The sequence below is a fragment of the Argentina silus genome (assembly GCF_951799395.1).
Source record: "Argentina silus genome assembly, chromosome: 16".
NCBI lineage: Eukaryota > Metazoa > Chordata > Actinopteri > Argentiniformes > Argentinidae > Argentina > Argentina silus.
Window position 1 is genome coordinate 12,016,118 of NC_139670.1, and position 25,621 is coordinate 12,041,738.

The window sequence follows — 25,621 nt, forward strand, 5'->3', positions numbered from 1 at the left end:
AGATACAAGAGCAAAACAAGCTCATGTTAAGAGTGTGTATACAAGCATATTGACATGATGTGGGATTGGTACATACATGTTTTGACTCAGAGCCACTGATTCTTGAAGAATGTAATTTATAAATGCCTCATGAGATTAGTTCAACTGTCTTACCCCATCAGAACCAAAAATATAAGCTTGTTTTGCTCCACATAGTAAACTGTACTGTATAGCTTTAAAAACATGAATCCCAGATTGCCCCAGTACTGTAAGTGTGGTGACTGTTAGAAGTACTTGACAGGTAATAAGTTCGATTAGCATTGTTCAGGAAAATGATGTCATTTTTCACAACTCAATCAAGAGTTATGACTAACATCTTTATTTCCAAGAAACGGGAGTATGACCTATACATGACCTATATATGAGAGTAGACTGCTTTGACAATAAAACCAGAAATTAAACATTTCCAAAGGAAAACCGCAGATACTCCTCACATCAATTAACATCAAAGATACCATTCATATATCTAAACTTAAGGTAATGGTATCTATATTGTAAAGTTATGGTGGCAAAGCCATTGTTGTCAGTTTGTGGCGACATCATCTAAATTACAAGTGAAGGCTTCCCCTAGAGAGGAGGGTGAACCTGTCACGGGGGACTGTAGAGCAGTCACATTCACAAACGCCACAGCCAACCACACACAAAACAACACAGCATCTCCATATGTTTAAGATCTTAATCATCACCATCAGCTGTCCTTTTCACTCTCTCCCTATCTCCCCCTCCCTCCCTCCCTGTGTGTGTGTGTGTGTGTGTGTGTGTGTGTGTGTGTGTGTGTGTGTGTGTGTGTGTGTGTGTGTTTGCAGGAAAGAGGGCACCCTGGAATACAATTATTAAAAGCATGCAAACAAACATATCTCCCCTCTTTTGTACATTTGCATTAACTCCATGCATCTGAACTAAATAGGAATAACAATTATGCATTAAGTAGGCTATTTACAGCCAGCATTCCACTGGTCAGGAGTCTATGAAAGCACATTCAAATAAAAAAGCAGACACATTAAAAGCCACATCAAAACATATAATAGAGAGAATATAAATCTCATATATATTGTTAACCAAGTTGACCAGTTTGTTCAACTATATCTACTCCAGTTATGAATGGAAGATGAATATTACATATAAACAAATAGTGTCCTTGTGCAGCGTCTTTAGTTTCTTTTCAAGATATTTTCCATCCTTTGTTTGATGTACTGATGAATCTGCTGAACTTGTGTATGACCCCGAATAGAAAAGTAGTAATAATTTGATATATGTATAATATCATCTAACACAGCACAATGATTGAGATGTCAACATTTTCTATAGAGATAATTCACGCTCTTGCAGCATCTCAATCTACTACATGTTACTGTACACTGCTTGAAAGGAGCTTTGTTGAGGGATTCTCATACCAAACACATTTATAGAACATTATACCTCTATAACTCCATCATTTATTATTGCCTCTCTTATATATATATTGGCTAAACATCTTAACAACAAAAGTATTTACGGGTACGAGTCAAATTAATCCCAAAGGGAGATCTCATGTTTTCAAATTACATGTTATATTTTCTTTCAAAAGCTGCATACAGCGGTGCCTTCTGTACTACTGGAAAAGTTGTGTTGTGAGAGTGAGTAACGTGAGTAGATGGACATCATCAGTAGATTGCTTTTTAGAGAGTTTTCTAAGTGACACCCACGTCTGATTTGACAATTATGGCACAAGTCTGACAATGCACTGGAACATTCAGTGAATTCAACAGAAGGCAAAATAACTGATGGTGCGCGCACACACACACACACACACACACACACACTCACTCACTCACTCACTCACTCACTCACTCAGACTTGTGCGGATATCTTCGGCAGGCACAACAACAAAAACAAAACTCAGTGATAAATAAATAAGCGGCTGCCGCTTGTGCGTTCCCTTTTCAGGAACTCTGGGGCTCACACAGACCCGTCCAAAGACTTTAAAATTGTGTGTTTGTGTGTGTGTGTGTGTGTGTGTGTGTGTGTTTAGCCCCTTTCGTTCACTTCTGAAGAGGGAGAACAAGCCAGGCCTCCCTCCTACGGTGGCTCAAGGGCGCGGCCTATCTGCCAAACGGCAGAATGCACAACTTAGATTTTCTCCAGCAGAGCAAGCCAGCCAGTCAGGAGGCAGGTTCATTTATATGGGAGTCAAACTGTTTGTACTGCCAAGGTTATGTTCTTTAGCGGGGAAGTAAAGGACAGACTGAAGTTCTGCAACTTAAAATTCAGATGAGTGCCAAGCCAACTGTGATTTACATAAAAATGGGATAGGATATTTGGATTGAGACCAATTAAGTTGCTGCATTTTTCAAGGGAAATCTTGTTTTTATACATCTATGTCCCTCGTAAATGTATGCCATTCAAATTCCAACATTCACATACGACAAACTACTGAGTATCCAAACTTGAATATGTCTGTTTCATAAACATATATGAGGGCGAGAAATTAACATGCACACAAACCATAATAATGCACTTCTACTACTAATTCAAGAAAAAGTGTCATAACTCACCATCTCTTAAAAATACATCTCCTAAAAATACACTATTTACCACATGCTCCTGTCTCGCCCTACATAGCTAACTCAGCCCGACCTCAGTCAAACATAGTTATGGTGGCTGTTTATGCCCATAATTTAACAACTCACCCTCCCCTCTGACCGACCCCCTTCCATCCCACTTCTCTCGATACACCCCCCCCCCCCCCCACCACCACCAGACAAAAGCTTTGCCGTCCCACTGACTGGCAGATGGGGCGACCAGCTGACATCTCGGGCCGGGCTTTTTCATGTTCCCTGGGTGTCCTGAACGTGTGGGCGCCCTGTCTGTGGGCACGGGGCGGCCCGAAGAGGATGATCCTTTGAGGGGTCTGAGGGGGAGAAGGAGAACATGGGGACTTCTACTCCTTTGGGAAACCGGAGGAGAGCAGAGTAAACAGAGGGGACAGACGGAGGAGGCTAATAATGTGTTTCTGTGGATCTATGTGTATGTACAGTGATTGTGTGTGTGTGTGTGTGTGTGTGTGTGTGTGTGTGTGTCATAGAGGGTTCAGTTGGAGAGAATAACAGTGTTTAGCCCTGTCCTGCCCTGCCCTCTCTCACTCAGCCAGACTGGGGACCACATCATAATCTACTGGTCTACGACTCAGACAGTAAACACACATCAGATTCAGTAGTGACAATCGTCACGATAAACAACTACTGTGCTTCTAATCATGACAATCGTCACGCTAAACAACTACTGTACTTCTAATCATGACAATCGTCACGATAAACAACTACTGTACTTCTAATCATGACAATCGTCACACTAAACAACTACTGTACTTCTAATCATGACAATCGTCACGCTAAACAACTACTGTACTTCTAATCATGACAATCGTCACGCTAAACAACTACTGTACTTCTAATCATGACAATCGTCACACTAAACAACTACTGTACTTCTAATCATGACAATAATTACGCTAAACAACTACTGCACTTCTAATCGATCACGGTCTGATATTAAACCCACTGTTATTTGCAACCTAAAGTAAGCATGAGATCATCAGACAACTGTTGATACCGATTGAAGGATGACCATGAATGTGATGGCCATCTTATGACACCTGACTTAGTGACTACAACTCTCTCCTCCCCCTTATCTCTTACCCCCATAACCCAATGTGCGCAGTGTTTTCCTTTTTAACAGTTTTCAACTGGCATCAATCTACAGCGCTGTCATCAATGTGCCATTCTCATCACAGTTAATATTTCTGATCTGCGTCCCGAGTGACAAGGTGGCATAATTCCGCCTCTCCACCTCTCCTTTATTTAATTTCATTTCTCTTTCTCCCCTTCTTTTTTTTTTTAATATTTCAGTGCCTCAGATGTACCAGCTCTTTAAAGCGCCCATGGGGGCCCTGAATCCTCTCTTTTGTCTCCCATTTCCTTCTGAAACACTTTTCCTTGAACACAATCCTGCTTATCCTAGTTCTTTTCCAAGCCCTCTCCTCTCTCGTTTTTCTTACTCTGTCTTCTTCTCTCTTTCTCGCTCTCTCTCACTCGTTGTGTCACACAGAGGTCAATGCTGCATAGAGGGAGGTGAGGGTGGGGGGAGTGTATTTATAGTCATTGGGACCTCAAAATATCAAAAATAAGCCGCTTTGAGATTTGATATAAGCTGTCTAGCCATTTGAAAGTGTTTATCTGATGCTCTGAGATAAGGATACATACAATAATGTATTATTATATTGATAACAATTTAATGAACACATATTCAGTGTTAGGTGTGATATGAGCTCGAAGCAAGTCAGGTTGATGATGTATGTGGTTTAACTTCAAGAGAAAGACAATTCTGGTTTATAGATTTTCATGTATATATTTGCATCTTCTAAAACTTCTGATGATAGTTTTGGAGTCATAAATTATGCATGATTTCTATCAGTGTGATTATGAATCATGATGAATTATAAAATTATATCCAATGGACCAATTCAAGGGTATATATCAGAACTTGTACGATTCATTGTTGTATTTTTACTAATTTCTACAACATAATCATTTTTGCATAATTCAAGATTATTTTCCAACCACTACCATATTATACAACTGAGACCTTCAATGGGATTTCCCCCCATCTTTTGGCAATGTTGCCCCATGTTCTTAAAAGGGAGAAACCTTTCTTTTGGAATTGTTGCCCAATGGGAGATAAAGTGGGAAACCTCCCTCTATGAGCTATGTTAGCCTAATTATGACTTTAAGACTCTGGTTATGTTGACATAAACCCTGCGCTTTGTTGAAGCTAATCATTCTACTAAAGGTCTAATTACTGTAGATCCATTCCATTCTCTTAATACCAGTGAGCCTTGTTAGCATCCTCTGTGTGAACAAAATGGGGGTCATTAAAGGATGCTAACCGTAGTAGCATATCTCAAACTGAAGCATGAATTCTTTGTAGACTATTTATGGAAACTGGTTACTGTTATTTCTCACAAACATCTCTGTAGCTGCATTCTGATATGGCCGCCATCAATGTGGCCACTTAACTTGAGCTAAACCGCAAGTTGAAATCTTGCGACAAACACCTGCGGCCATCACACACACACACACACTCAAGTCTGTTGGTTCAGCTCTTGCACCGAGGGTCCGTATGCTGGCTGGCCATTGTGTGATTTGGGGCCTTTGTCTGTGCAGCCTGAAACCAGCAATTGCACCTTAGCTACCACAGTTCAAGCGTAAACACTGTTTTGTGTGCCACAATATACACTGTTGCCAGTGGACCCCTAAATCCTTGGAACAGCTGAGTCCTAGGGTGTCAAAGATAATGGCGATTTATTGCAATGTGAGGCTTTCTCATTGCCCCCCACCCCCCACCCCAAATCGTTTCCCCCTCCTCCTCCCTCAAACCGATTAAAATTAAGCCGTAAACATGTGAGGATGGAATTAGCACATTTAGCGAGTCTCCTCTTCCCACATCCCATTTTCGCTCCAGAGCGGCTGATCCCCGCAGCCGAACGCGGGTGCAATTTTAATGACTCGCGCCGTTTTTGAAGTCCACATGAAAAAAGCGGCGCTCGCCGTTTGTGGCGGTGCTAGATATGGCGAGGCCGCGGCCGGCCGTGTTTGGGGGGGGAGGGGGGGGGGGAAACACACGGCGCCAACTCGGACTCCGGGCCCTTCGATAGGATCGGTGTCATTTTCCTCTCCACGATAAGACGCCTCGCTGACAAGGCCCGATTAGGAGAGAAAAAATCATTATTGCAACGCCTTTCATCCGCCGGGGGGTTTACCGATAAACCCGTGGGTAGATTTACTGAAAGCAAAATGTTATACGTTAAAGTGTATATATATATATATATATATATATATATATATATATATATATATATATACAGTTTCGGGCTATATTCTTGTATATTTCTAACAAATATTTTCTTTCTAGGGGGAGAGACAAATATATTTCCCCAAAAAATATATCTCATAAAAGGCCTCCTTTTTGCATACTGCAAACTCAAGCTGTGAAATATTCAAGGCCCAGCTCTCAGCACAATGAATCAAACAATTATCAAATAACTTCATATTCTTTTTGAAACACAATACAGCATTCAGATTTTATCAGACTACAAAAACTAAGCTATTTAATATGCTATACCTCGAGGAAATCCACTTTAGCAAACTGTCCTTATAAAAGAGAAATGAATAAGAACACACTGAAATATTAAAACGACACTGTGCCACAGAGTGAATAAACTAAAGCAGAAGTGGAGAAAGTGTCTATACATTACTATACAGAATGAGATCTACAAGGGATATCTAAACAAACCTAACTATTTGTGTGTATATAATGTATGTACACATGACCTCTGTGTTCATTATGTGATAACAAAATTGCTGGGGAGCAAACTATTTGGTATCAATCAAATATCCCGTCATCTATTACGTAAAGCACTTTCTTCATATGCAGGTCAAAGAGAGAGATACTTAAATACCAAGACAAAGGTTTAATACAACAAAAATAAACTATTCTCAAAAATTTAAATTTCTCACCATCAACAGCTTCATGGACAGAGAGCGTATGATAGAACACATTATATGATTACAAGATTAACTGCACTGTGGAATAAAATAAATGTTATATTTTTCTGTTAATTTAGCTAGTAATTTCAAACAAGCCGAAAAGGAGGTAACGTATACTGTATTTATATTAGTATTATTTTATAAAGCCCAATATTGTTATCAATATATCTAACCATGTAAATGGAATTGACGGCCAACTCTTAGTTTTAATTTGAAAAAAATCCCCCATTTTGTTATATAATAGCAACGTGTGAGAGAAATGTATTTTATTTCCTTACAAAATAATATGAACACTCAAAGCAAACTCCTGAAAATAGTTGTAGGCTGTTTCTAAATATAGTTTATTATGTCATTCGCTAAGTGTATGTCGTAAGGATTTGAAGCGCAAGTATCATTTTGGTGGCTCAACACCAAAAGAATGATCAACGCTGATCTTCAGAAAGAGCAGGGAGAAATAAAGAGAGTGGGTGAGGGAAACAGAGAAAGAAAGACTAAGATGGAGAGGGAGAGATAGAGTGTGAGCCGGGGACAAGCGTGTGCTATGTTGCTGGGGCACTCCAGCACCCATGGACTCACAGCAAGGCTCAAAGCCATGCTCTGCTTCAAAAGGGAGCCGAGGAGATTTTTAAAAATGTTTACTAAACTTATTTATTTATTTCTCCATTCCCATCATTTATCTATTTATTTTCCCTGTGTCCCGACACCCCGTGCTCTGCCGCTGGAATCATGTTCGATGACGATGACTACGCTGTCTCCCTCCCTCTCTTTTAGTACCGCTGCAGTTCGAAATCAAACCGCTCTAAAACAAATTGATGTACTCTTTAATATAGTCATCACATCATCACAGGGTCCTCGCGCGTCTGCCTTGGTGACAACTGCAGGGCTGCTTAGCTTAGCCCGCGATGTCTGCCGCTTTGTTGGTCGCTTCAATGATTTATCACAAAAAAGAGAGGGAGAGAGGGGGAGAGAAAGAGAGAGAGAAAGGGAGAGAAAGAAAGGCTTGGGCTCTCGATTGAGTCATTGGTATCTTTGATTGACAAGGTCTAATCAGCTTATCTTCGTGCTAATAAAGTTGATGGCCTGCGGTGCTGCTCTCTACCTGGCACGGTGTGAACTTTGGGCCGGCGAGGGGCCCCCGGGGGCCGGGCCCCGACCCTCTCTGCTTATCTAAACGGGGCTGAAATCAATCCTTAATGAGCTGTTTTCATTTTCCCTCATCGATCCGGGCACCGACGCCGGGCCACGAGCTGAGAAGCGACCTCTGCCTCATCACTGGCCCCATGAAAATGCAGAATTTCGCTTTTTTTTTCAGCCACGTTGTTGTTTGTCTCAGTTGCTTCTCTTTGTTTAGATTGCTGAGCTTCAAAAATGGAGAAGGGGGTTGGGATTATGGTGGGGCCCAGAGTAAATGTTTGTGGGTTTTTTTGTTAACACTATGCTCTTTTGCTTATCAAGATCATATAGCTGGGACAATAAATATTATTTAATAAAAAATAAAATAAAAAAAAGTATTCATACAGAAACTGGCAAAGTCCACTTATTAAACAAACAATGATTTGCTTCAGTCACATGATAACAAAAAACTTGTAATAACACTTCAAACCACTCTCTGTACTGTAAGGTCACAGTAATAGGTTTTATTAATCCAGAATCATCCACATTTTACCTCACTGTCATTATATTGGATACATTATCTGTCCAAAAGAGTAAGAGACAGTTGTAATAGTACCATAGCATGTGGTCAGTCAAGCAAAGTAACATGGCATAAATAGTAGGGTTGATGACCCATGATGTCCAGCATTTGGTAACTGCTTTTTGTGGTTTTATGTATATGTATCATTCTCAATGTTATAATTTGGTCAGGACTACTGTAGCTACAGTAGATACAACACATATATATTGCGTTGGAAACTTTGAGCAAAATAGTGACATTTCGCAACAACTTTGAAATGATTGTCGTATACAGTAGATGAGACGATGAGAGAACTCAGCTGCACTTCCAACAAAGCAAATGTATTGTGTTAATTGTGCCTCAGTACACACAACTATTTCAACCCTCTACCTCTCCAATTGATACTAATCAAGGCGAGAAAGCTAATAAGTAGATCTTAAATGTCTTATCTGACATGGTAGCTATCTCTAAACATACCCTCCTTACATCTTCGCAAAGTGCATATAAGAATCTGACATGGCTTTGATTTGGAGTCAGACTGGCCTCCACATTTGGGCTTGCAGACACCCCTGGTTCAAATGCCTTTAAATTGGCTAACTGCATGCCTGTGTACTTAGTGCTCTCTTTAACAGGCTAGCACTGGCATCTGCATGTTCGTACGTGCAGCTTTTAAGTCTGTGCCCTCCACTAATGAAGTTATATACTTTATTTATGAGACAAACAGAGCTCTGGTTCTTAAGGGTGTGCGTGTGGTAAATAGCTCGGCATGTCCACAGAGCACCCTCAATATCCCTCAAAGGACATTCAGTGCTCTTGGCAAGCCTATGTTTTGCTAAATACACTGGGAGAGAAAAAAGAGAAAAAGCTAAAATTCTAGATAATTATATTCTGTGACGGCTCACCATCTCAAAGAACTGAGAGGACTTCTTCAAATTTGACTTTACAGTACCCTGGATTTTTTTGATTTGTGGTCATTAAGAGAAATGTTGTCGGTGCCAAAGCAAAGGGGACAAACTGCGGTTGGAGCGCCATCTCTTTTCTGCCTTTGTTCAGCATCTCTCTCTTTGAAAGAAAAAACTGTCCTTAACTTCTTCTTCCCCCCATTTGGTCAAATGCACTACTTAGGGGAGTATAATCATTGTGTGTAACTTTGAATTATTGTGAAAAAGGTACACTAACTGTTTGTCACTGAGAGTGCTTTTAATAGTCGCTTGAAAAGAGTAGAGGTTTCTTGTATATAAGGAAGAAAAAAAAAGGCTGATTGGACAAACATTTACTATGCCAATTATTCTTGTTTAACCTATTTGGGCAATACACCGCTGCATTCTACATTTCAAAGCTTATCCAATAACAACTGCAGATGCCATCTTAAAATGTGCAGGAAAAAAAAGCCAAATATATACTTTTATCAATATATCTTTTAGTGTGAAAGAGAGAGAACTGAAAGGGCCATATGTGGGACTACACAGGAGGAAAATGTAGCACTTGAAAGAAAATAAATTCCAGTCTTTAGTGAATTGTGCCGATTAATAACCAAAAACTTTAAAAGACACTGCAACAATCCATCTCCATAAATATATATTTTAAAAAAATCCACCTACATGAAGAGTTTCCTCATTGTATCTGTTAATGTGCTTTGGTGAGGTGAAATCCACTAGTAGGTTAAATATGCGTGGGAGGGAATGCGTAGCAGGGGAGGTTGACCACAACATTATTTGACAAAAGGACAGAGGGTCAATGTACACCTTCAATTAACATGCATCTTGTATCCAGATACTGTCTGCATTCTGATTGTTTCCAATCAAAAGGGAAAAAACACATTTTGATGGTATCGAGATCTGATCTTTAAAACCACCTCCGGAGGTGGGCAAGCTTGCATTGTGGCCGCATCGCGGACAAGAGTACAGTAAATGTAATGCTGACACCGAGAACGTTAACCACATTCTGTTCCACTTTATTTCGATGGGACACGTGACCACATGGAGATATTTAAACAAAATCTCATCACCATGCAGACACAGGTGTACAGACATAGGACGCATTTTAATGCTAGGTGTAAATATGAGGTGGGCAGATCTGATCGTTATCAGATCGTACGTGACGATCCCATCACAGGATGCATCTAAACGCGAGGTGTAAATACAGTAGCAGTAGCTGCTTCTACTCCAAAACCCTTGGATGGATACGGGAACCAAATGTTTGTGCTCTCAGCAGCATGTATATATGTGTATTTCTTTGGGGTCTTAGCACATTGGTGCTATGGGCTTACATGTTGTCTGGACTGAGCGCCCAATGTGTCTCTGCTCTCAGTGCGGTTGTGTTGTCTGTTGGTCCCTGAGAGATTGGCGTTTCAGGTTGTGCATCTGAGCAGACGGCCAGCACCGACAGGAGGGTAAGGAAGGGGTCGCGGATTAAACACGCAGGGGCAAAGGAACACACCCCAGCAAACCCCAAACACTGTTGATGTGGACTAGAGCAGTGTGAGTGTGTGTGTGGGACCAAGGCAGGATAAATAGCCATTGTTCGCAGTTAGCCGCACACACAGGGCAGATGAGACAGCCACTGGCGACAAGAGGTCAAAGGGGACGCAGCTAGAACCTTACTTGGGAAAGCACCGGGCCCAGGAGGTACCGAACGCGGTTAGACCATGGCCCATTTCTTTAACACGGACCAACGCGTGTGACAAAACATCAAAACAAGGCACTCGATTGAAAGATATGACTGAATGGAATCAAAATATGGGGCTGCTGCAGAGTTTGACACAGTGAAAAGACGAACAATCCAAGGCTCTGGATCATCAGAGACATATGAAACAACATTTTTAAGCAGAGAATGCAGATTGTATTTATGAATTTGTGAGTTCTACTTACTGAACATCAAAAGGCAGTGGTCTGTGCAACCCTTCCTCGACTTGAATTATTAAATCTGTCGATGTCGCACACACACGCCACCTCGCCATTATAGTGTAAATTAACAAACTTTTTCAAAACTACAGTGGAAGCCACAGAAAGCCAGTTGATACTTCAAGAATGAGCTTTGATACCTCTCTAAGGAATACACTGTGCCTCAATAATGTGGTGACTGTCAGGAGGAGAGGGAAAAAATATGCTAACTGGTTTCTTCTATTTAAAATTCCAAATGAGCTCATTTTCCTATATTTAAAGATAAAAACAAACCTTGATACAAAAACAATTTAAAACATGATTTGGTAGGGTTTTTTTAAGAGGCGATTTATTTAGGAAGTGATGTTATTGTTCTTGGCTCTGTTCTCCGAATTAAGGACTTGTGGAGGAACGCTGACGTTGTTTATTTCAGTAGACCCCCTGTCTTTTTGTGCTATAAAAAAACGACACACACACACACACGTGCACACACGCGCACGTACCCAGATGCATGGAGAAGAAACGTGTGTGTTTTTCCGGGAGCCGAACAGGGAGCAGCGACGCCCGCTCTGTCGCCCGTACACCTCTATCTCCATTGCTTGCCTTTGATGTGCTCCTGAAAATGTCACCAGTCGTCAAGGCGTTTTTTTTTTTTTATTCTTCTCTCTCTACCTCGCATACGAGCGAGACAATTTGCTGTCGCTCACTCACCCCCCAATCTCACCCCCCCTCCCCTATCCCATCCAAACAGAATGCATACCGGTTTCCACTGCTATCTGGTAGCCAGCTTCCAGCCTCCGAGATGACCTTTCCAGCTTCTCTGTGTTGTCCAACAGATGTGCTCTCTGAAACAAATTGGGGGAAAACAAGAGAAAAAACAAAAAGTAATGATTGAGAGGGCTGGGAACCATTTCAAACATTTAAACATTGTCACCGAAACGGACCACTGTTTCTGCGGCAACAACACCACCATTGCATCATAAACAACAACATACAGTATTAGGGGCCATTCCAGTATCAGGAGCATGCATGTTGGGCTAAACATGTGAATGTGTTACTACACCAAGGACTCAAAAGCACCACTTCTTAATTGCAGAGGTTTCCACTCCTCATCTTGTTCAGAGCCACAGCAACTCATTACTTCACATTTAGCGTGGAGGGCAAAGTTGAGGGAGGGAGGAAGAGCTAATTGAGATGTAATACATCGTAATTTGCAGCTTTCATGTAAAAAAAACAACCTGTCAAGGCAATGGCTCTAGAAATTAAGGGGAAAACCCTCATTAAAGTATAAATCAAACACACTTACTCTCCTAATGTCCATATATTGCTTTCCAGAAAGTTCTACTGATGGCATATGGATGACCAGACAGACACAGTGGAGGATTTTGCAAGAGAACACAGGGCCATACCATGCCAAGCAATCAAGGAATTTGAATATATGTTTATCTTTGGATATATAGTTTGTAAAAAGAGCGTTGAAATGGAGTGCATCTACAGAATAATGAACATGCATGGATATTGAAACAAAAAATACATATCATACACAAAAAAACATAATCTAGGGCATATTAAAAAACAGTCTAGAGCATATTAAAAAACAGTAAGTGTTGCTGACCTGGTAAGCTAAAGGTGACCATAGAGATATAAACCTTGAAGCATTGCTCATTGGACATGTTAATACAGATGATGAAATGGCTATGATATGACTAAGTGTGCAGACTAACTGCTCCTACAGTAGTATTAGAACTAGATTAAGCCTGGTTTATACCATTTTAACAACAATTGGAATGTGACAGTTGTAGTTTGTTGCAACAACATTTGATTCATACTCTGTCAGTTGATTCTCAGTGTGGCGGTTGTTGCCTTTATAGATGAGATATTAAATATGTCATAATAATAACACTCAACAGCTGATTGGAAATATGGCATTTGTGATTGATTTTCTAATTATCTACATGTCTATAAGCTATTCATAAGCAATAGCCTACATGGTTATGTAGAGAATATGATTTAGAATCAAGCTCTTGTAATGAAATAGCCCTATCTGAGACATGTAATAGTCAATTGTCACTCTCAGACCTTGGCCTAAAGGTAGACGCTTGGGTCTTTCATGTGGGAGACCCAGGTTCGACAGGCAACTTTCAGTTGTTTTACATCCTTTTAGCTGGGCAGGTCACAACATCCGCTTCTCCTCCCAATTCATACCCTATTTATGCAAATTCATGTTTAACAAATGTTTGTAAAGTTTGAGTGTGCGGGGTTGAGGTACAATTATTCTAGTGTAAACACTTGATGTATGATTCTAGGATAACTCTGAAAACACAGCATGGAGTAATCCACTGAATGTTGACTTATTCATAGCTATTAACAACTGACCAGGATGCCCATTGAAAACATAGTGCTTTAAAAGACAATCAAGGTGCTTTGTGTTAAATAAATAAGCAAGTGAACAATTTGATCCTTTAAGACATCGGTGTTATCTGTTTATCTAGATGCTAGTTGGAGCTTAGAAAGTTGGCGTGAAAAGATCAGCAAATGCCATTGTCAACATGTGGATAGTTCTTTCTTGAAAATACAACAAATGGTTGTTGCTTTACTATTTACTGCTAGCAACTCTGTCTATGGTCAGATCTTATAATTGACAACTTTGAATTTTTCTTTGACAGATATGACTAATATCATGACCATTTTATTGCCACAAAACCCTATTCAATGTCAATTGTTCTGCATGTATGGGGTAGAAATGTTATGTGTCTGTACCATCGTGTGAGACCTGATGACTCATTCTTACAATGCCATTCACAGATCGTCATGAGGTCAAGTAACATTCAATCAGTGTTAATTAGACTCCACTTGTCTGGATTTTACTTTCCAAACGTGTTCATAGACATTGTGGGTTTGCACCATCTTTCATAATAATAATAATAGCCTGAACTCAATTATCTCAATAAATTGCCATTTTAATCTTTAATGTTTCAGTAGTGAAATCTTTACTGATCGTAAATGTGTGATGTTTTGAAAACCCTTTTAAGACAGGTTGTGTTATGCAAGCCCAAAGCCCATCATTCCTACCCTAGATCCACCACTCAAACATCCAACAGATGAGTGGCAACTCTCCCTCTGAAATGGGTTTACACCCGTTTTCTACCTCTGAAAGGGGAGGAAGAACTGAATCTCTAGTTGTAGTTAAGCTGTCAAAATATGTACCAGCTAATCACTCCAAGGAAATAAAATAGAAAAAAATAAGACGACATCACTCTTTTCAAAGTTTGACAATCAGAGGGATGGGAAAAAAAAGAGAAAAAAAACAACTTCCCTCTGAACTATATTCTCCCCCCGTCTTCTCCTCGCGGTTGACAGATGTCATTTAAAATTGCAGAAATACTTTTTAATAGTTAAAGGGAAGGAGGGTGGAGGGATGGGGGGGGGGTGTTGTTCAGGGGGAGAGAGAGAGAGGGAGAGGGAGAGGGAGGGAGAGAGAGAGGGAGGGAGGGGAGCAGAGGGGTGGATGGATGGGTGGGTGTGCAGCTGGTGGTAGTGGTGGTGGTGGTGGTGGTGGTGTGTGCATGGGGAGAAGGGAGCCAACTCGGCTTAATGAGCCCCTATGGATCATCGGAGATGGAGGGGACGTATTGACATGCAACGCTTAAGCTAATACACCTAGACCATGGCTGGTGCCTGTGTGCCTCGGAGCACAAGGCAGCCAGGGATACTGACAGAGTAGCTCGCTCCCCCTGTTCTTCAAAGAGCTCAAGTGATTAGTATGTTATCATTACCATTCGAAACGTGATTTTCCTATTCCCTCTCGGCAAAGGTGACACGTCTCGGGGAGACGGCCAGCAGACTTGCTGCGGTGGAAAGCCACTTCAAAGCTTTTCCGCTGAATTTCTCCCTCTCCCTCTCTTTCTCCTGCTCTCCCTCGCTCTCCCTCATTCTGTCTCCTTTTAGGAGAGGGTGGGGGGTAGGAGGGCTTCGGGGATGTGGTGGTGGTGGTTGTGCGGTGGTGGTGGTGGTGGTGGTGGTGGTGGTAGTGTGTGTGGGGGGAATCATTAGAATAATGCGCCCAGGTTTGACGCTGACGGAACCTGAAAGAAGGGGTGAGATTGCAGCCGGCACAGATCCGGTAACGACATGGCGCCGACCTCCTAATGACTTCAACCGGGTGAATAAACCAACCAGCAGGATAGAAGTGGGACGACACCAAATAATAATGAAAAATACATAAATGAAGAAAGAGCATTGATAAACAGAATAAAACAGGATGCTTTTTGCAAAATATAGAAAGGTCGTTGTTATACACCTTGCTGCAAGCTAAGGTGATTCTCACCCAGAGAGCAGGTACCCAAATCATGAATCCATATTCCAATATCTGCATCCCACAATAGAAAAACTATTCTGATTTACAGCATAATCGTCCTTCTGCTTATAGAATTGGCATTATATGTGTCCCTAAGACATCCTGTCAGGTGTTCCCTGCTCTTTCTAAATAAGAGGAAGTGCCCAGTTGCTGCCCACTCCTAGTGAGCTACAACAGGCAATCTCAAGCCTTAACCCCCCTGTGGCTCTGATAGAAGCCATTAGAAAAATAGGACGGACTGATGCAGACAGGCAGACAGGCACACAGACGCGCGCACACACACACAGACGCGCGTACACACACGCAGATAAAAATATGTCATTTATCCTGTGCAATGATAATGGCCTGTTATTAAAATATATTCCTCCCTCTCATGGAGCTTAACAGAGAACAATTTAATAGAGTACATGATATAGTATATTGTGAGAGTGTGAGTGCATGGTGCGCGCCCCTTCCCATTTATGCTTATGCATGTATGCCTTTTTATCTGACAACTACATTTTCAACAAAGATCTTCTTAGAAACTACAAAAATTGGATTTTTTTTCTTGTTGTTTTGTTTTTTTTCCGTCAAGAACCGCACTTCAGTTGTAAGTTATTAACAGGGAGCCCCAGAACAATGCAGCTGCAGCTCAAAATAATCTCTCCCTCTTCCTTTCCTGCCTTTTTTCAATATCAAACACAGGCGGTTACTATCACCATTTTCAAAAGTTCAGATGATTCCTTATTATTTCAATAAGGGGGGAGAGTCAAAGTGAATAATGATGACAGCTGTGATTCAGACTGACTGTGTGATCTTCTCTACGGTTTGTTTGGGACTTGTAAGATGAGGAATTACAAGTGTCAAACAGCTGTGAATATGGTTATATATTTATACATGTTTAATAAATATTTAAACATGTTTTCCAGCTGAGGAAAAAAAGTATAGTTTTTAAAAGCGGGCTTAAGTGTGTATAAGCTGCACCAGCCTTTGATTCAAATGCAGGAGAAATGAGGAGGGGAAAAGGAGAAGCGGAGCAGTAAGATGGCAAAGAGGGCGCAAATCAAACCAAATTAAACACCAGAACCTTCCGAAGGGGAAGACAGGTGAGGTAACTAAAGGTGTCTCCTGACCTGAGGCTAGGGGGAAACGCACTGTATCAAGGTGGGAGGAAAGGGGAAACAAAAGCACAACTACACAAAAAGAAAGAAAACAAAAAAAACAAAGACGTCTGGAGGGTGGTGAAAGCTCTAAATTATGAATGGCCACGAATGGAGCGGCTTTGAAAGAAATTGAATTACTCAGCTCCAGAAAACAGAATCCAAAAATATTTTTAAAAAATGCTCAAAAGCCTTCTCACCCACATGCATTTACTCACTCACAGGCACACTTACCTACACATGCAAGCCCAGACATCCACATAAAGATCAGAAGCCAACACCATGTTGCATAAAGAGATGCTCAAACGGATTTGCTTCAGCATGGCCTTGTCATCATTAAATGGCTAATTTATCACGCCTGTTAAAGTTTAGGTGTTAAAGTTAACGTGTTAGCATGTCCTTATTTAGACCAATAAAGACCAATAGCATGTCCTTATTTAGACCAATAGCATGTCCTTATTTAGTGAAAAATCAACCATCACTCAATACTGGCATGCACTTATTTGATAGTTCTGAGCGAATGTGAATGTTCAACTACTACTGTATCACTCAACTTCCAGACATCTCGTTAGACCAAATCAAGGTTTTTTTATTCCCAAATACAGTGCCATCAGACAGATATTTATTTTTTGTTCTACCTTTTGAAGAAACTGCAAGTTCTATTCAAAAACCCTGGAGAAGGGTTCATTTCACCAGGGTTCATTTCACCTGCACCATTGGGTTTCAATAAGGACATTGATTTGTGGAACAAAGAATTAACTTATATACATAGTTTTAAAGTTGTTTTTCCTAGTGTTCAGCTAAAGAAATTCAAGCTAATGAATGGCAAGCCCTGGAATGTGTGTTTCAGCTCAATAGCCGACTGACATTTAGCAGACCTGGCTGAAGACTTGCTATTGGCTGATGAGGTGCTTCTGTATCAAACAACATATTCTTATATTATTCAGCTTATGCTGTGCTCAAAACATACTGGATCTACAACTCCATGTAAAGCGTAATTATTTAAAAAAAACTAATCAAGCAATTAATCACACCTCATTGTCACCCCATGTACATTTGATAAATAAATAACACATAAATTAGTAAATGCATAAATAAATGAATATCCTTGCTAAGGTCGTTTTGTAAATAGTGGCTAGATGGATTTCACTACGATAGACATGAAGCTGGTAGAACATCACGTTTTTTTATCTGTTGTAGCTAGAAGTGTGCCCGCTTCAAACTACTTTCTTTTAGGGGTCTGTGCTTGAATGGACGGAATGTTTTAGAATGGTATGTTAAAGTTGCCGGCTCATATATTAGCTAGCTATATCTCTTTTCTTCTGTAAGGAAATGTTCCTCGGTACGAAATATACTGTTATACTACTGATACAAAATTAGAATGTTCAAACCCCTAGCTAAGGCTAACCATCATTAGTTAGCGAGACTTGCAACCATTTATTGCAAGCGTAACAAACATATTGCAGTTTTTATTTATTTCACAATTCATTGCGTCATTACGCAATTACTATTTCGATTATTTAATCAACGCTATCAGTACGTTAAGTAGCAGGCAACATTTTCCCTGCGTAAATAATAGAAATGCTGATTTAGCATTCAGGTGTTTCCGGTGAGTCTCGTGTGTTTAAGAGCATAATATTGTACAATTGTTGACTAATAAAGATTATTTTCATGTAAATTTCATGAAAATTATTTCAAAATCACTTCCATCTACAGAAAACTTGGCATGGTCCTTTTCTGCTACCTTTTCTTTAAAGGGGCAATCTGGGACTCAAACAATAACAAAGCATTCTCCCCACAGTTGAGGGATATGGTTGGAGAAATGTAACCACCCACAAATTCATTGACAGAGCTGATATGATGTGTGTCAAAATTATGAGTTTTAACCATAGTTAAAGCTATACAGTCTTTGTATACAATTACATTATTTACAAACAATGAGTAAAACAAGCTTATATTTGGGTACTGATAGGGTAAGACAGTTGAACTAAGCTTGTGAAGCATTTATAAGGTTATATTCTTCAAGAATCAAGTGCTATATATAATTAATTTAAAAGTCCAAAAGTGTATGTACCAATCCCAAATTGACCCTTGAAGACAGACTTGCAGGTGTTCTATGAGGTTTCTGGCATGATGAGACCTGGTATTGTAAATAGACAAATTACTACCACAGTCCTTCTATTAAATATACTCAGACTAAAACCAAAAACCCTGTCCATTCAGCTGTCTATTGCCCCTTCCAATTCTTTCCTGAAGTGTACTTTATCCCGCTCAATTTGTTCTCATATTTGTTTTCAAGTGTGCCATCTGAAATTATATCATCCCTTTAATATTTTGGGGGGAAATGGCTTTCATTAAATGATCGCCAAAGATTATCATTAATAGCCCTGGCCTTTAGGGGGCTCAATCAAAAATGTAAAAATATCAATCAATTGAGTTTAAATGACTTGAATATTCTGAGGGAGAGATGAGGGCGAAAAGAAATTCAGAGGGAAAGGAATAAAACAGGAAGCCAGAGAAGCACTTACCTCTTCACGTAACTTTATCAACTGCCATGTGAAAGCAAAGAGAGAGAGAGAGAGAGAAAGAGAAAGAGAGAGAGATAGAGAGAGAGAGAGAAATAGAGAGGGGGAGTGAGGGAGAGATAAAAAGCAAAGACATGGCAGGAAGCAGATCAGTCATGCGGCTGGGTACAGAATTAACCTTGACGATTTATCTGTTTGCATGTTTAGCATAGAAATCACAGACAAACACATTAAACGAAGCTAAACACGAGACTCACGCAGACTTTTTTGAACAAACAAAGATCAAGTTCTTGTGCTGTCACATTAAACAAAGGGAGGGAGCGGATTGCTCAACTCACGGTGTCTAAACTAGCATCATCAAGGAAGTCACATCACAGCACTTGATATGGCAAACTGAAAAAAGATCCTACTCTGTACAGTATGAAAATACAGATTGGGTACAGTATGCATAAAAGCTTGAAGGAAGACATTTTATCTGTCATTTTGCAGGATTCCAGGTAAATAGCAAAAGAATACACTACATGCCTTTTTTTCATTATTAGTGTAGAATGTTGAGCTATTCCATTGTTGGCAATGTGTCCATCATTGCTGACATATTGTCAATATTTTATGTACCTTACATATCTCAATGCAGCTGCCTGCTGTGTATATTATGTATGGAAACCCATGTGAGAATACCTGTGTATACATATACATAAATACATAACAGTAGAGCTTATTATTATGACAACCACGAGTCATGAAAAATGAATCTTAGCATTGGTTATTCATTTTTCATGAAAGAGAATGGCAAATTTACACTGAAGTAAATGCAAAATGTTAGTCCTATTCACACCCGTTACCTACATAGCTTTAATGAAGAGACAGACATTTGAGCACAGCAACAAATTTAATTCAAGCTTAATCAAGCCTGTTCACAATTAAAAAGGGTGCTTCTACAACCTGCTCTTCATTTAATGAAAAAATCATGGAGAGGGAGCTTATCATGTGAGTACAACACATTTTGTAGAGGAGGGGAAGGACAACATTCTTAATTTGTCAGCCGTTGCAGGTGATTTTTTTTTTAATCTCCATTTCTTGGGAGAGATTAAAGGTTAGCAGATCTAAAGGGAGGCTCAAGGCCACTATTACTACCCTCTAATCTCACTATGTATGTGGTGGTCATTTTGAATTTTGCTAGTTTGAAATAATTTGCTATCATATCAGAAAAGAGGCAAGTGGACTTGGATCACAAATTATAAACTTGATTGTGGACAAAAAGGCGAAAGGGCTTGGTGGGATTGATGTTAAACTATTGGTCGCCGTGGCCACCATGTCAGGAATGATAGGCTCCTTAACACATACACATTTTTGGAACGGGACACAGTGAAGAGCTAAAAAGAAAAAAGTGATCCTGTCTACAATCACTGATGAACAACTAAGAACTATTAAGTCACTTTGATTGCAATACTACATTATAAGATGAACTGTACCGTATGATTAATAGCATTTGAAGAGGGAAAATGTAAACAGGCAAAACAAAAGTGGCCTTTGTCCCTCTTCAATAAAAATATATATTCTGAAATAAATTATATAGGAAACTATCCTCAAATAAAATATATATATTTCTGAAGAATTAACATAAACAAGAACAAACATCCAAACATACAATGTAAATTTTAATACTTTAAAGCAGCTTTAAATCTTAATTTGGAATACATTTCCAATGATAAATCATAATTATTTAATATTGTAATTCCTGATATTAGATTAATGGCAAAATAAGATTAATGGAAAAAGTAATGTGAGAGCAAAAATGAAAAATGAAAAAGCAGCTATGAGAAAAATGTATCATATCCCCCTTATCAAGCCACTGCATGAGAGCCATAGCATCTCATGCATGAATGAAAGAAAAACAGATGAAGAAAAGTCATAAAAGTAAAAGATGTTTTGGATGTTTGTCTACTGAGAGTTGTATTTAAGGGAGCCACTAGCCTTAGGGATCTCGGCAGCGACAGGCTATCGAATCCAAAAACACAACACAAAGAAATACCGTTTTCCTCCGGCTTTCTATCGGTGTGAAAAATGGCCGCTTTGCAGACTGGAAACTGTCTTTTATTTCTAAGGGCACAACCCCCGAGTTGAACGCATTATTGGAGGGGCCAAAGTTTAAAACTACACTACTGATGTGGCTATTTAGGGTTGAACAAGCCCACCAGAGCCGGCGATCACTAGCCACAGCCGTGCCATCCAATTCAATGAGTACCAAACAAAACTTGTTCTATCTTATTTGTGCTGCTTGGGCGATTGTAAGTCCTCGTGGAGTATTTGCTGAAACTATATGAGGGGTATTGTGCTTGGCATTTTCTTTGGCATCCATTCTTTCTTAAACATAACCTAACCCGTAATGCTAGCTTTGCTCGAGAGAAATAAAGTGGTAAACACAAAATATTGTAAATGTTATAATTACGCCTCCGTGAGCACCTTTCCTGTGTTTTTGTAATGCCAGCCAGTATTCAAAATTGCACTGCTGCAATTTTTCTGTTATGATAATCAGCAGATTTTTTCAAACAAAGATTTTTTTTTTTATTCAATACCGAATTCGATACAAGTGGTAATCTGCTTCCTTTGTAGCCTGTAAAATCTGGTCCATGCCGGCTCAAACCAGCACAATCTCTTGTGGCCAAGCCTTCTGCTGTGACTGAAATCGAAACTATTCCGTGGAGTGTTCGTGTGCGAAAAATGTGTGTGCGTGCCTATTGCTATGCGTGTGGTAAGGTTGTGTGTGTGTCTGAGTATGTGAGTTGCATGCAGAGGGAAAAAGAAAGGGAAAAAAATGTGCAATGGTAGACTACCACGTTATTAAAAAAGAGCGATAGCGCCAATTCCGTCTCTGTCCGCATACAGATAACGAATAAATGCCGAACTCTATTAAATCGTCCTTTAGCCATTATCGCAGGGCCAACACGACATTTTCAGAACTTATGACGGCTCCCTATTTACTTAGCTATAAATCCTTGCCACGTAACGAACAGATTTGTGACTGGTAATGATCTGCTCAGCCAGGGCTATATGAAATGATCCTGACCTCTTTCAGATCGCCAGGAATTAAATTGACCGACTCGCCCCAGTGCCCCCCATCTTTTCCCCTCTCTATCACTGCCGTCTCGTTCGATAAAAAAAAAAAACTGAAGTTCCGAGCACTCCACTCACAGCAAGACCAAGTCTTGTGTTATCTCCAGAAGTTTTAAAATGGAAATGAGGTAAATATGGCACCTGGGAAAGAGAAAAATATGTATCATCTATTTACTTTGCCTTTGTCCCTGGTTGACATTTTAACTTCTTCACTGCCTGACTGTGTGTGTGTGTGTGTGTGTGTGTGTGTGTGTGTGTGTGTGTGTGTGTGTGTGTGTGTGTGTGTGTTTATGTGATGTTTAATATTGAAGAAATATTTGTTTACAGTGTGCAAACATCATAATGCTGGCTTTTGAGCATTCAAGGTTGAGGCAACTCCTGAATAAGCATACGTTATTTATTACAATCAAATGGCATTGACTCCTTGATAATTGTAAGTTGAGACCAAACAACAAACATATTTGTAATTCCTAAGCAAGCAAGAGTTTTTAGATGGCAAGTTCCCCATAAAACTATTAATTTCCCATAATGATGTTGGCATTATATAGTATTCAAAATTGCATTTTGGTAGTTACACAAAACAAATGCACTAACATAAATGTTGATTTTTTTCTATTTGTCTCTCCCTGATTTCCATTCGTTCTTGTGGTGGGGGTTATTGACTCACTTGAGGAAATGGAAGGCTTTGTGCAAAGTATTTTGATATTATGGGTAAATGAGAATATATGGACTAGACAACTGAATAGACAAGTGCATTAGAATTAAACTATACAAATATTCCTTTGCCCTTTGTTTTCTTGACATGTCAGCCTTTACTAAAATGCTTACATTTTTCAAGCTGGCAAATTCATTCTTTTGTAAAAGTATTTCAAGGGTTATTCACCAAAACACTCAAGGATTTACATGTTGGGAATAATGATCCTTTAAAATTAGAATGCAATTGTTATTAAAATCAACATTTTAGATTTTAAATACCATAACAGAAATCATAAAATTAATTCTAGATAAGATCATAAATATTGAACAGAAATGAATGCATTAATGGGGTTCATCATCATTTGTTTTGAATGAGAGGAAAATAAAGAATATTATTTCAAATGAGATATGGGTCATATTTTTTTTTCTTTTGCCTTTGACAAGATTTTGATAAGAACCATCACTGTCTTGAATGTGACAGTTCTGGCAGCAAATCTACTTCCAACTTCTGTATAAAATGTCACAGTCACTTTTGTGTCTCACTAATTTGCAGGGAATATGCATATCAATTACACATCTCGGCTAGCGATACATATGTTTGTAAGATGTGCAGTGCATGGATCATCATTGAAATGGTAATAAGGAGGCTATCAAAAAAACACAACTTTAGCTCCACTCAGCTGCAGATCATCTCATCATCTCACTGTACTTTTACAAAGTACTGAGGGACTAAATGTGCAAATGTGTGTGTGTGTGTGTGTGTGTGTGTGTATCTGTGGATGCATGTGTGCCATCTTTGACAAACAGCAACTAATGCAAAGTTGACAGTATAATCTAAAGATAATATATAATTACTCAAAGGATGCTGGTCAGAGTTGCGATGTCTGTTTGTGAGTGGCAGCTGTGCAGGTGAAAGATAGGCAGTGCATCTCAAGTGTTAAAAAGCTGGATTGTGTATCTGTTGATGTGGTGCTTTTTTGATGCAGCACTTCAGACATAATTCAAAACAATAAAGTTTAAAGAACATGTGGCATATTTTTGGCAATCAATATCACTATTAAAGATGATTGTTTTTGTTTTCCTTTTTCATATTCAATATGAATGAAAAGATATCGTTTTTGAAGGCATTGTTGATTTCCTATGTTTATTCTATTGTCTTATGAAAATAGAGGATTTCCATGTGCTTTTTATCAGATGTTTATAATCCCTTGTGTTGAATTTATTGGATTTTATGATGGTTTAAATACAACCTAAAATACATTAACTGAAATTGAACTTATTTTTTCAGAAATGAAATTAAACATTCAAATATTTTAATCAAATCTATATCTCATAAACAATTATTAGATAAAAAATAAATACATTTAGTTCCTGTTAAAATAAAGCATTGTTCATCAAAGAGTATGTCTAATATTACCTGCTACATGTCCTGTGACAATATGTGAAAAGTAAAATATCAGACATTTATGCTTATCAACAGTATCCTATTTGTGATAGTAGAGTGTCCACATGTTGTGATGGTGTTTCACCACCCCTGGTGTTTAAAAGAAGGTAAAAAGTGAAGGGTGATAGGTTAGGGGTTATGGGTGTGTGAGTGTGTGTTGGGAGGGCAGTGGACATCATTGGAGGATCTTTAGGAGGATAAGTACACAGCCTGCTGGAGAACAGCTGTGTGTGTGTGTGTGTGTGTGTGTGTGACGCTGGGCCCAGGCCCCGGAGCCCCATTCAGACCCTGGGCAGCTTTGCATTAAACAGTGTTCCTTCCGCATGACTTAGTGCCAATGCTGCGGTGGCCCCTGGTGGCCCTGAGAGGGGCCCCACGAGGCCTTGACCCAACCCCCCCCCCCCCTCTCCCCGTTCCGGGGGGGGCCAGCCATCACCACCCACACTGGGGGCCACCAGCACTGGGCCGGGAAACCTGATTAATGCCTTACCTGATTCTCGGAGGATCCTGCGTCCGCCCCCAGGAGCTCGTTCCGCACCTCATCGCTGTAGGCGATACGTGACCTTTTCTGTAAGGGGAGGAGGAAGAGGAAGGAGAAGCAGGAGAGGAAGAGGAAGAAAGAGCAGAAGAGGGGAGAAAGAGAAAACAGGAAAAAATAAGCCTTGGCAGAGTTGTCTTGGAAAAAACATAACAGGCATTTCTTAAGCACGAGAGCCCCCTAATGGATCTACCCCGTCAAACAAACCCATACACCTGGAGGGAGAGAGAGTGTGTGTGTGTGTGTGTGTGTGTGTGTGTGTGTGTGTGTGTGTGTGTTTAGCACAGTTCGTCCCCTTCTGTGTGTTTACAGTAGTTGTCTATGTGTACGTCGTGCATACATGTGTCCACATACAGTATATGCTTACATATGATCCTGAGGTGATCTAGAACCAGGGAAATCATGGAGAAGACCCCCCCTACTTAATAACATAATAATAACACCATCTACGGTACTGTGTGGAGGGCTGTGGAGTAGGGCTGGGGCAGGGGCAAGGGAGATGTATTAGGGGAAGTATCACTTGTCAGTGCTAAATCTTTTCTGGGGGCTGTCACTGCTGTCAGCAGAGTGCAGTGGCAGGCTCTGTGATAACGCTGGTGCTGGGTGTTAGACAGGGAATAATTCAACACCC

The 25,621-nt window shown here is 39.9% G+C and overlaps 1 protein-coding gene across 2 annotated transcripts in view; it reads right to left on the bottom strand.

Annotated features, from left to right (window-relative positions):
• Positions 1-25,621, bottom strand: part of vti1a (vesicle transport through interaction with t-SNAREs 1A) — a 123,585-nt gene that overhangs the window by 75,267 nt on the left and 22,697 nt on the right. For both annotated transcript variants that reach the window (XM_083687262.1, XM_083687263.1), the window contains exons 4-5: positions 24,943-25,020; positions 11,938-12,022 (exon numbers count right to left, since the gene is read on the bottom strand). In XM_083687262.1, the coding sequence (XP_083543388.1) occupies positions 11,938-12,022; positions 24,943-25,020 (163 nt within the window). The remainder of the gene's footprint in view (positions 1-11,937; positions 12,023-24,942; positions 25,021-25,621) is intronic.